Source organism: Vipera ursinii (genome assembly GCF_947247035.1).
Source record: "Vipera ursinii genome assembly, chromosome: 8".
Lineage (NCBI taxonomy): Eukaryota > Metazoa > Chordata > Lepidosauria > Squamata > Viperidae > Vipera > Vipera ursinii.
In genome coordinates, this window is record NC_139519.1 from 17,877,977 (window position 1) to 17,890,333 (window position 12,357).

General features: G+C 41.5%; 1 protein-coding gene across 1 annotated transcript in view; it reads right to left on the minus strand.

Moving 5' to 3' along the window:
* The window catches only part of KIRREL3 (kirre like nephrin family adhesion molecule 3), a gene marked incomplete at its 3' end in the record, with an annotated part of 588,432 nt that overhangs the window by 57,733 nt on the left and 518,342 nt on the right, over positions 1-12,357 (minus strand). The window contains exons 8-10 of the mRNA XM_083368619.1: positions 8,038-8,186; positions 7,478-7,605; positions 2,635-2,761 (exon numbers count right to left, since the gene is read on the minus strand). Of these exons, the coding sequence (XP_083224745.1) occupies positions 2,635-2,761; positions 7,478-7,605; positions 8,038-8,186 (404 nt within the window). The remainder of the gene's footprint in view (positions 1-2,634; positions 2,762-7,477; positions 7,606-8,037; positions 8,187-12,357) is intronic.

The following is a 12,357-nucleotide window of genomic DNA, read 5'->3' on the forward strand; positions in this document are numbered from 1 at the left end:
AAGACTTAAGGGTGAGTTTTAGGACTGTTGGACATCAATAAGCTATGTGAAATATGGCCCATGTGAGATTTTTTTCCCTTGATTTATCCCAAGTTTAGCACCAATAATATCTTGACTGATGTGATGGACTGCATTCAAAGCATGGGCCATCTCTTCATTCTTTAAAGGAAGGATGGACAATCAGAAATTCTGCAGCCATTTCCAGCATCCAACACCATGCTTGAAGTCTTCAAAGTGGGTCTTTCATTATGATGCTAAATTTTGCTACCAGGATTTAATAATAAATGCAATATAAAATTTTGAGTAAACCTTAGACTAGAGAATAGAATAGAATAGAATAGAATAGAATAGAATAGAATAGAATAGAATAGAATAGAAAAGAAAAGAATAGAATAGAACAGAATAGAATATAGGAATGAAGAATAGAATAGAATAGAATAGAATAGAATAGAATAGAATAGAATAGAATAGAATAGAATAGAATAGAATAGAATAGAATAGAGCTGGAAGGGTCCTTGGAGGTCTTCTAGTCCAGCCCCCTGCTCAAGCAGGAGAACCTATACCATTTCAGACAAGTGACAGCCCAGTCTCTTCTTAAAAATCTCCAGTGATGGAGCATCCACAGTTTCTGAAGGCAGCCTTTATATAGGTTGAAAATGGAAACTTGCAAAAAAAAAAAGCTTAAATGTCTTCCCAGCAAAAACCTGCCAGACAATTCTGATCCTTTCCACGTGAATCATTGGTTAAACAAAAACTTTGCCCATCACAACACCTTCTCAATTAGCAAATGTGACCTCCACTAAAGTAACTTGGTTGCATCCATGCAGGTGGAAGCAATCATGGTTCCATCATTCTCAAAAGAAATGCCCAATTTATTTACGTATGAAAAAGAAAGGCACAGAAAAATATGCATTATAGAAATGAAACATGTTGTAGTAAAACACACTTCTTGGGTGAAACGCGCAAAAACATAGACAGTCCATGCATGTACTTGCAAGCATTTCTTTCCAAGGTTTATACCAAGCTGCACACTTGGCAAAACTGTCCAGCAAAATACATATGGAGTTTTATCAGAATTGAGTCAACAAGGGACCCAACAGATGGCTAGCAAGATATTCAGTTGAGCCTAACCAAAATGGACAAGCAATTTTTATACTTGGTTGTGTGATTCCCACCTAACCTTGTACTCCTTATTTGTAGTGACTTCTCCCCTCCTGTTCTCTTTCTTGTCTAGCGAAGAAAGACTGCAGCCTCTTTGGAACCAGTTTTCATCCTAGGTCACCTCCCGCCATTGGGCACTACAAAAAGGTTAACCTAGCAATGCGGTCTAATAAACCACTGATAGGTAATAATGAAGCTCAGGGGGCTATTTCCCCCTACTATTTCTCTTTGCTCTCTTTTCCCCCCTTATTATTATGATTTTTGTTTTTGAGGGGGAAAGGGGTTATTGAAGCATCTAGGTAATTCTGAAGATAGAAGAAAACCAGAGGAGATAATTCTGTGCTTATTCAGCCCCTTATCATTTTCCTCTCTGCAGAATTACTCCGAACGATCAAGTAGGTTTCTTTAAAAACAATGCTTTCATAATTTATTTCTTTTCTTAATTCGAGGGTGGGGGGGGGAAGGAGAGGTGTGATTGTGATGGGAACAAAGGTGCGGGGGAAAGGAGCAAACTCTTTGTTTTCATCAAATGTATCACTTTGTTTTCTGGGAGGTATTTAAATTCTAATTAAACCGCAGCAACCGACAGGGAAAAGCCAGCCCGAGATAAGAGATGGAGGGGGGGGGAAGAGGCAAGAGGATTTATTTATTTATTTGTTTTGTTTTTAACGGATGGCCTAGCTTCGCTTTCTGTGGTGCCTCCTTGCGTGGAAGGTAATATACATCCTTCAGGAGGGGAGAGAGAGAGAGAGAGAGAGAGAGAGAGAGAGAGAGAGAGATTATATTTTGTCTCCACTCCAAAGGTAAGCAATCCTCTTTCCTCCAACTCAATAGCTTGAAGTCCAGAGTAGCAGAGGGAGAGAATCAGAAGCTGAGGAATTTTCTATCCTTTACCTTTTAGCCTGCTAGCTATGTCAATTTATGGCCTGAGATAAAACAGCATGTTTTCCCAGAATCAATAAGAACATAAATATAAGTCCAAAAGACACTGTTGCAAGCCTGAAGCCCAAGGCCGGTTGTGTCCCCTGCTCTCCACTTTTTGGCATGGTCCCAAAACTTTCTCTTGACTTGTACTTTGGAATATGAGAATTATCAAATTCACGGGATAAATGATATTCATGGTATCAAATCAAAGCTAGTTCATAACAGCTCTGAGTCTTAACGCTGGCTCTCGCTATTACAGCGTGGCTTCCTGTTGACAATCTCAACGAAGGCCTTGGCCTTTGAATGTTGTGTATCTTTGCCACGAGGATCTAAGGTTCAGTTTAATAACCGTACACTGAACGGGGAAAATAACCATCCAGAGCAGGAGTGGGCCACTATGGCAACTTTACGACCTGTGGACTTCAACTCCCAGAATTCCTGAGCCAACTATGCCTGGCTCAGTAATTCTGGGAGTTGAAGTCCACAGTTCATAAAGTTGCTATAATTGCCCACCCCTGATCCAGAGGAATGACAGTAAAGGGTAAATACCGTTGACGGTCAAAGACACTTCTCTCTCTCCTGCGCCCACACGTGGAACCACGGCACGGCACACATATTTCCCAGCATCTTCTTGACGCACGTTTTTTAATGTTAGTGTGTTCTCATTGCTCAGGACCTGGAGAGAAAAAAAAAGAGAGAGAGTTTGTTTCAGGGGACAGATTTGAAACCAAGAAGGCAAGAATGCCATCTCAATTTTCAAGCTGGATTCAGACATTGTGCTAAGTCATAGTTGGTTTTAAACAAAATGTATCAGGCACACGTCATCCTGCTCCAGAAATGGTTTACAAATCACAAGCAATTCATGGGCATTCATTCATATCCTGATATGGTTCTACAAGCAAGTAAATGGACAACATTGTGTCTTGGCCAAGCATGGGAACCAACCACTGAGTAGTCCAGCCAGTTAGGCAATATCAGAGGCACCTGAAAATGAACTTCTGGCATAGAAAGATAGTCCTTCATCTTGAATTATCTTCCCATCTCAGTTTGCCATCTGTTGCCTAGTATGTGTCTTCTTCTGGCTAGGCCAGGGGTAGGCAACCTCGGCTCTTTGATGACTCATGGACTTCAACTCCCAGAATTCCTGAGCCAGCATAGCCTTCACAGTAATACCTAGCTCCCTTCTAGTTTGCCTCATCTGTTTCTACCTCTTTCCAGTTTCTCTAACCATTCAGACAGCTGCATCCAAGTGTTCAACTCGGTCAGCAGCATCCCAATGCTGATCACGAGCATCATTCTGGCAGAAAGCTGGGTAAGGATTTAATGGCTTGGAGTAACCAAGGCTTTATACACAGGTGGTCTCTGACTTACAACTGTCCATTTAGTGATTGTTCAAAGTTACAACATCACTGGGAAAAAGTGACTTATGACCGTTTCGCACACTTACGTAGGACCATTGCAGAAAGCCCCATGGTCACGTGATCAGAATTTGGATGCTTACCAACTACTTCATGTTTATGGCGCTTGCAGTGTCCTGGGGTCACGTGATCCCCCTTTTCCAACCTTCTGACAAGCAAAGTCAATGGGGAAGCCAGATTCTTTTAACAGCCACGTTACTAACTTAACCGCTGCAGTGATTCACTTAACAGCTGTGGCAAGAAAGGTCATACAATGGGGCAAAATTCACTCAACAAATGTCTCACTTGTCAACAGAGACTTTGGGCTCAATTGTGTTCATAAGTTAAGGACTATCTGTATAATAAAATATTTGGGGGTGGAGTGCCCTCCTTCAGTATTTCAGTGAATTGTGATTTCCCTTTCTATTCCCCCTTTCTTCCATTCATGCAGGGGACAGTTAATCTTTTGCAACTTCTGGACAAGTTCGGCTCTTATTAGGACTTCTTCATATCCTGGATGACACAAATATTCTCATGCCCCCTTCTTCCTTCCCTGAGAAACCGGGTAAATGATAAGTAGTGAAACTGCAACACTCAGCAGCTAATATAAATCTAAGAATTTTGGAGGGTTATCCCTATCCATGGACAACGCAGCCAGCTTGGGGAAGTGAAATAAAAAGACTGTAAGGCAGAAGGAAGTATCTTTGAATCTGCAACTTTTAATTGTGCTCCACTATTTTTTTTTTAGATAGAGGAGAGACGCCCAAATTCCTAAAGCTAATGTCTTGATGAACATTTCATTTTCAAGAGCTGGATTGTATCGTAGCTAATGTCTAAAAACTCTCCGTTGCATTTGCAGGCAGAGGAATTACTATTTTGAGGTCACAGCCACCCTATTACAAAAGTATCATGAAAGTCAGCTCCGTGTCATACAGCCCTGATCCTGTTCCAGCTCCTCTGGCCCTTTTGGCATCTACACTACTAGGCATCCTGCCCTATAACCCACACTGGTGCAATCAACCATTTTATTAAAAGTTCTTAAATGCTGAAGTAGGGAATTTTTCTGCAGCCCAGTCAGCAAAATGCGAACTCCTGTGATATTTGGAAATATGATGAGTCTAAAACAAATATGCCCTTTAAGAGTCAACTTCTTCTAATTGCTTATGGAAGTTGTAATGGCTAATTTCCTAATTTGTACTACTGGAGCTGTCAGGACCGATCTGCAACTGAAATAGACAGGCATTAGGTGCTTATGCTAGGAGCTGCATACTGGGTGATCGTCTCCCTTCACCTATCTGCACGGAGCAAGCTGGAGCATCTGCTCTCTTTCTCTGGTGGAAATTTGGACGGCGTCCCTTTGGGCCTGGCTCCTCTTGCCTTTCTGGTATGTGTTTGCTCTGTAAATACAACCCAGCATGTTTTCCATTTGGCACCGTTGAGTGTCTGATCACAGAGCCAACTCTGCTGCACAGATGGGGAGTTTACACTGATATTTAGTAAAACACATAAAGGCCTTCAGCGGTAGTGGAAAGCTATTGCAAAGGCATCTTATATCAAAACCAGCGAGACTGGGAAAGTATTGCAACTGAAAGCATGTTTTGGCTTGTCTTTTTTTTTTTTTAGATGCTCAGAGTGAAACTCATACAAAGCAATCTGTTCGTGAGCGCAGATAGGCCTAAGGCCAGCAGTGGTGGCAGCGACAATGGGAGGGGACTCAACCTGAAGGACCATATGCCCCTTTCCACCATTGCCTAGGTGTTGACCGAAATGGGTTTTTATACTGAGAATGGAGCAGATTCCATCATGTGCATTAAGGCTGAGCCTTGTATGTGTGAGCATTGTGGGAATAGAGGAGGAGGGGCAGGTCCAGTGGTGGGATTCAGCCAGTTCACACCACATCGGCAGAACTGGTAGCTAATTTTTTGTTGCCCAGGCCCAGAATGGACTTCCGGAAGCAGCATCCACACAGAGAATCGGTTGTTCCCATATTTGAATCCCACCACTGGGCAGGTTTCATACAGTGTTACTGTATTCACACTTGTAGCATGCGTCTATGCATCCAAATATATGTAATGTGGTGAGGATTTTTCAGGGTTCTTCATCAATGGCATCCTTGTTGCAATAATGCACATTGACCATAGAGGCTTCAGATTGCTTTTGGGAATGATTTGGTTGTTAGCCACCATTCTTTTGGGCACCCTATATACAGAAGGAGAGTTCTATTGCTGAGAAAGGACATAAATTTAATCCTGCTGAAGGACGTCTATTAATATGCCAGTTTATTTATAAAAGAAGAGTGAAATTCTGGATTCCATCTATTCTTGACTGAAGCTGATAAATATATTCATGCTTTTCCAGCACTTGATTATAGTGTAAAATAGATGCTCCTGTGCGGACTGCCTCCATCAAAATACATTATATTTAAGGGAATACAACTGCTCTGTATTGATGATACATGATAGATAGATAGATAGATAGATAGATAGATAGATAGATAGATAGATAGATAGATAGATAATAGATAGATAGATAGATAGATAGATAGATAGATAGATAGATAGATGATAGATAGATGAAATAGCTACTGATGGATGGATAGATGGGTGGGTGGATGGATAGATGGATGGGTGGGTGGGTGGATGGCTGGATAGATGGATGGAGATAGATAAAAGAAAGATAAGGGATGATAGACAGTTGGACAGACAGAACCACTAAGACATGCAAGACATCTTTGGATTCTATGACTGTGAAACGATTACGAGGGCATGCATAATCCCAAGCAAAGAAGATCCAGAGCAAATCTCAGCCTTAGCTTGGGCTGCTCACAATGAGTGTGCAATGTATAGTGATAGTTTACAAAAGCTTCACCTGCCACAAAGAGATTAAATGAGGCTCTGGCCTTTAGTTAACCTGGATGTTGCTCATAATGGGAATCTGTTCAGTTTCTATTAGGGCTATTTTGTGAAGCTGCCCTTTGCAAGCAGAAAGTGCTCCAAGAGCTGTGAGCGCCATGGAAACCGGTCCTTTCCATTTGTATCAGGCCAGTTACATAAATCAACCTTCACAACCTCTGTATAGTCAAACGTTTCCTCTTCTCTTAATTTAACTATAAAGACCTTCCCATTCAACGCGGGTGACTATCACTGCCTAGTAGTCTGGATTAGGACAATATACCATCCTTTCCTTGGCTTGATTGCTCAAGGAAGACTCCTACCAAAGCTGGACATTGCTGGACTGTTTGAACATCACAACACTGTTTTCTTTCCACCCATTTAGCCAGTGAAGAGAAGTAGGCTGTTGCAGAGAGCATAAGGAATGTTCTTGCAGGACAGAAGGAATTGCTGCTACTAAGTCAACTGTCAGATAAGAGGGACTTGAGTCCTGGCCAAGAAAATAACTTCAGAAAACATTTTAGACAAGCCCCTCCCCAGTTCATACGAAGAGAAAGCAAAGGAAGAGGAAGCATACTGAGACTTGCACAATTGCTTTACTGTAGATGTAACAATCAAGGCAGTCCTGACCTATTCAGCGTTCTGGTCTACTTTGCAGGGCCGATATGTGTTGAGGAAGTCTCCATAGGTCAGTGGAAAAGCCAGGTGGAGCAGAATAGACTTCTTTATTCCAATCCTAAGGATGACTTCCTTTCCTGTCATTCCCTGTGGCTCAGCTTGAAAATCAACCCTGTAGACCACTAGACCACGAAATTTCTCCTTTCCATAGAAGGAGGAATGCTAGCAGTAAAGAATCAAAACATGCTGGTCTCTGTGGAGCTTTCCCTTCCCCCTTCAGATCGCAGAAGAGGAGATTTTTTTAAAAAATGCTTTACATGTTAAAAGTCGCATGCCTCTTTGATAAGTTATGGAGACTTTCCCTGCCACAAAGAGTAAGAATAAGAAAGCATGAGGTGAGTGGTAGACCAGCAAGGCATCAATGAGCTCTGCAATCTATCCTCAAACATCTGACCAACTTTGAGCAGCGCTGCCCATCATTCTTACCACACCAGAGCCCCTCTTCATCCAAACGATGGTCAGAGATGGGTTTCCAATCCAGGCACAATTAAATACAGCATCTGATCCAAGATCAACAAGAAGAGACTGTGGTTCCGTCATCATGCGTGGTCCAACTGAAATTAAAAAAGAAATCATTGAAGTTCTATGCAGGACAGAACAGCCCCTAAAATTTAATATAGTCATCACAGTAAATATGAAAAAAGAACCCCAAATGAACATTATAGGTCAAGCATTGGGTTTGATTGAATTCTTCTTGTTTTGTGGCCCAGGGCCTTAGCTAAAGAAATGTTTATTCCAGCCCTTTCGCAAGAAAGATTTTATGTTAGGGAAAGTATGGTTATTGGGATCAATTATCCTTGGAACATGGGGCTCATTTTCTGACTTTGTTATTTTTGTGTCAGACTATCTCAGTTTTTAATGAGGCATTCAAAAGATGCATCCCCATCAATTGGTCTGTGGCCAGTTTTTGCCCTGCAAAAACAAACCACATCCAACCCAAGTTGTTGAGCAATGTTCTAGTAAATCAGCAGTTGAGCCATACTTACAATACACATCAACTGTTCTGCTGATGTTGGTACTTCCCAGAGCATTTGTCACCTCACAAGAGATGGGTTCAAAGAAATAAGTGAAGTCAACGATGGTCTCATAAGCATCACTTGATGCTTCCTTTATAATGTGGCCCTTTTTGGCCCATCTGTGGGGTAACAACAAAGAAAATACCAGGGTTGTGTTAAGACGATATTCATGGAGAAAGCAAACTTCACCTTTATGGGAGAGATAAGGCAGGAGATTAAAAATAAAACAGAATATAAACAATCAGAGATGAAGCTGGAAGCTAGACACTGCTGAAGTCTGATGCGCATGAATAAATTGCAAGATAGAACCTATGTAAAATACGAAGTTCCTCCAGTAATTTTCCATGTGTCAACTAAAACATTTGTTTGCAGTGACTTGCAGGGAGAAGGAGAAAACTGCTGGATCAGCCATTCTGTCAATCCTTGCTTTGTTTTAAATTATAGATAAGTGTAAAACTACTGGTTCAGCAAAGAAAGGCACCCATGGCACACAAATTATTTATTTCATTTTGAAAGTTTATACCCTGGCTTTCTTCCATCATGGAAGAAGATACAGGGCAGCTAGGTGTGAGGAGACTGGAAGCTGCTTAGTTTCAATGAATTCATTGCATGCCATGTCCTAGGAGTTGGCCAAGAGAAGCATCCATGATGGCTTTTACATTCTCTTTGGTCCTCTCAAGGCAATTTGTGTTTTCCCCCCTGATTGTGGATTCTTGATGTATTCTTCTCCATTACTAAATGTCTCTCAGAGATGAAGAGACATATAGATGAAGTCTTGGGCACAGAATGGGAAAACCTAGTGCAACGATGGCGAACCTTTTAGAGATCGAGTGCCCAAACTGTGACCCAAAACACACTTATGTATCGACGGGTGCCAGGTGGGCGTGGCCCATTGGGTGGGTGCGGCCAACTGGGTGGGCATGGCCCATTGGGTGGGTGTGGCTGTGGTGGTAACGGCAGACTGGGTGGGACTAAAAAGTTCAATCAGTTAATTTCAACTTTGCGAGATCTTTTTTTTTCCCCGTGAGAAGTTGTAATTGATTGATTGAACTTATTTTTTTGCACATGGCGGTGAAGGCCTAAAGCGAAAAGGCCCTATCTGTGTTTCCTGATAAAGTACATGGGAAAATCCCATTGGAGGAAAATTCCACTTAGAGTTAGTGTTAGGTCACCATGAACTCAGAGTAAAATGGACATTGCTAACAAATTCGGAGTTCTTGGTTTAGGATGGCACTAACTTTTCTAGCCTACCCTATATATGTTTCCTAATAAAATACATGGGAAAATCCCATTGGAGGAAAATATCACTTAGGGTTAGGGTTAGGTCACCATAAAGCTACAGATCAAAATGGACATTGCCAACAAATTTGGAGTGCTTGGGTATGTTTAGGAGGACACTGACTTTTCTAGCCTGTCCTATCTATGTTTCCTGGTAAAATACATGGGAAAATCCCATTGGAGGAAAATTCCAATTAGGGTTAGGTTTAGGTCACCATGAACTCATAGAGCAAAATGGACATCGCCATTTATTTATTTTTTGCAGATAGTGACGGAGGCCTAAAGCGAAAAGGTTTTATAAAACCCAGCTAGAGCCCTAGGAGTGGGGCAACGGAGCATGTGCCAACAGAGAGGGCTCTGCATGCCACCTGTGGCACGCATGCCATAGTTTCACCACCACGGACCTAGGGTTAAGGTCGCAGTGGACCATAAAATTCATTGAGTGAGTTGAGGCCAGTTGCTACTTCTTGGCTTAGCTTGACTCATTCTGAGACTTTGGTATAATAAAGCGAGGTGAACAAGAAAAGAGCCTTGGTGGAGCAGTGGGCTAATGCCTCCTTAAGTAAGACCAGCTGCCTGCAATCAGTGCAGGTTCGAGTCCCACCAGGCTCAAGGTTGACTCAGCCTTCCATCCTTCCCAGGTAGGTAAAATGAGGACCCAGATTGTTGGGGGCAGTTAAGCTGACTTTGTAATAATGCTGCTTGGGGTGTGTGTGTGAAAGCCCTAACAAGCAGGCATATACATAGAATGAAGGCTACTGCTAAGCTTGTAAGCCGCCCTGAGTCTTCGGAGAAGGGCGGGATATAAATGGAATTAAAAGAAAGAAAGAAAGAAAAGAAAGAAAATCAATCTTTCTAGGAAAAAAGAGGAAGGTGACTAAATGGGGAGATAAATAAGTAGCTGTAAACAAAGACACTACATTGTTGGGGAAATCCATGAATCCTTTCTCTGTAAACAGGTGGGACAATTCCTCATTTTTTTTTACTGCAGTGCTCTTTTATTGGCAGCTTAAAATCATCCATGACTCATTGGTTATAGAACAATGTGATAGAAATGAGAGCAGAAGTATTTTTTCCATCTTTTCATTTTCCAGACTTGGGATAGAAGAGGTAATAAATGACCAACTAAATGATCTAAATCTTCCTCTTGGATTGTGGAGATTAAGTGAAGGTTCTTTGGCCTCTTTCAGATCCACAGTCCCAACTGTTCAACTCTTTCCAGACCAATTCAACCACTTTTCCTTCCCCTTCTTCTAAACGTTGCAGTTTCGAACATCACTGCAAATGGAAGCTGGAGGCTGACAAAAGGATGAAGGGGATTGCATCCTATCGCCTGCAGTTCCAACTCAATAAGTGGGACTTCCAAATTACCTTATGGCCCTAGGGATGTCACCTAAAGCAGGGGTCCTCATCCTTGGAAATTCTGGGAGTTGAAGTCCACCAGTCTTAAAGTTGCTAAGGTTGGAGACCCCTGACCTGGAGGATTAGGGACTGCATCTTAAGTAACACATTTACATTGGCTTGGTAGCAACCAAAGGTTAACTGGGAAGGAGAAGAAATTGAAGAAGAAAGAATTTTCATGAACGTGTTAATTGATGCAACCAAGCCATTTTAATGAATGGAAGACATCTTTCCAAAACTCTTTGCACTTTGGCCACACATGAGTAACATTCCTAAGATTCTAATTGTGTGGACATTTTGGCAGGATACCTCAAGTAAGCAATACCCCCTAATCAAAGGTGCCGGAACTCACACATATCATACAACCCACCTTGCCTACCCTACAAGGTTCCATCCAAAAAAGGTGCCAGAACTCCGTTCTGAGCGTTCTATGACAAGAAAAGCCCTGCCCCTAATCAAGAAACTGCCAAACAGCTATTAGTAAACAGCCCAACCAAAGAATCCCTAAGCCCCTCACCCCACCCAGACAGGCAAGACACCAGAATAGAAGATGACAGCAAATAGCGCTCCTGACTAGCACTGATGATGTTACCTAGTTAGGGTAATGAAATATCTGCAAGAAAACAAGCAAGATCAGAGAGCACCAAGGATCCTTCATTTCAACCTTGAGCTAGGAATATTCTCCTTCATTGATACATGATTTATATGCAAATGCCCATGAAGCTGAATCCCTACTATCTTCCAGCATTTGTAAAAAGGAAAAAAAAATGGGGAAGAAGTAAAAGCTTTAGTGCTTTGTCTAGACATGAATCTCTGTGTACTCAATCATGTTTGTGCGTGTGAATAAAAATGGCACTCCTGTTATTTCAGCTCACTTTTTACAGCTTTTTATAGCTATATCATAGTTAAATCCACATGCACAATGCTTGCATTAGAAGAATGAAATAATCCTTATGGATCTAACTATAACTCGCTAAGCATGAATCTTTCTTCAATGGGAAATTTGTACACCATTTCAAAAATTGTGTTTTCAGAAAGCTATAGCTTCATGGATGTAAAACGCTGCATTTTGTAGGAAGTTGCATAATAAAGGATTGCAAGTAACCTTGGAGAAAAGTTGCACGGAGTTAGGTAGCAAGTAACTCTATTGTATAAAGACACATCATAGATTAGCATAATTGGTTGTGGAATTGTTTTTGTTGTATTTAAACATCATTTTGATTGACTGATGGAAATGAAATGATCATGAAGCTTAATGTCTATGGAGATTCTCAGTCATCCAGGTCATGGTTTGGAACCCTAGCCAATAATGATGACACTATTAAATTTTAAATTTAAATTTAATTTTTTTTAAACCCTCCCCCAAAAATAAAAATAAAGAAGAACTGTGCTTACTGAAGTTTTGGCTGAAATGTTCATCACCATAGAACTGATTCAGATGGCCCACATCTTTTTCCGTCAGGAAACATACAAGATTAACAAAGCCATGGATTTGATTATCATGGGAGAGGGCAGAAGGATTTGAGGGAGGAGAAGGAGGTCCAGCCTTGGTGGACCAGAGGGGCTTCCTTCAGTCCCCATTGTCAGGTGTGAAGAATCAGGACCACACGT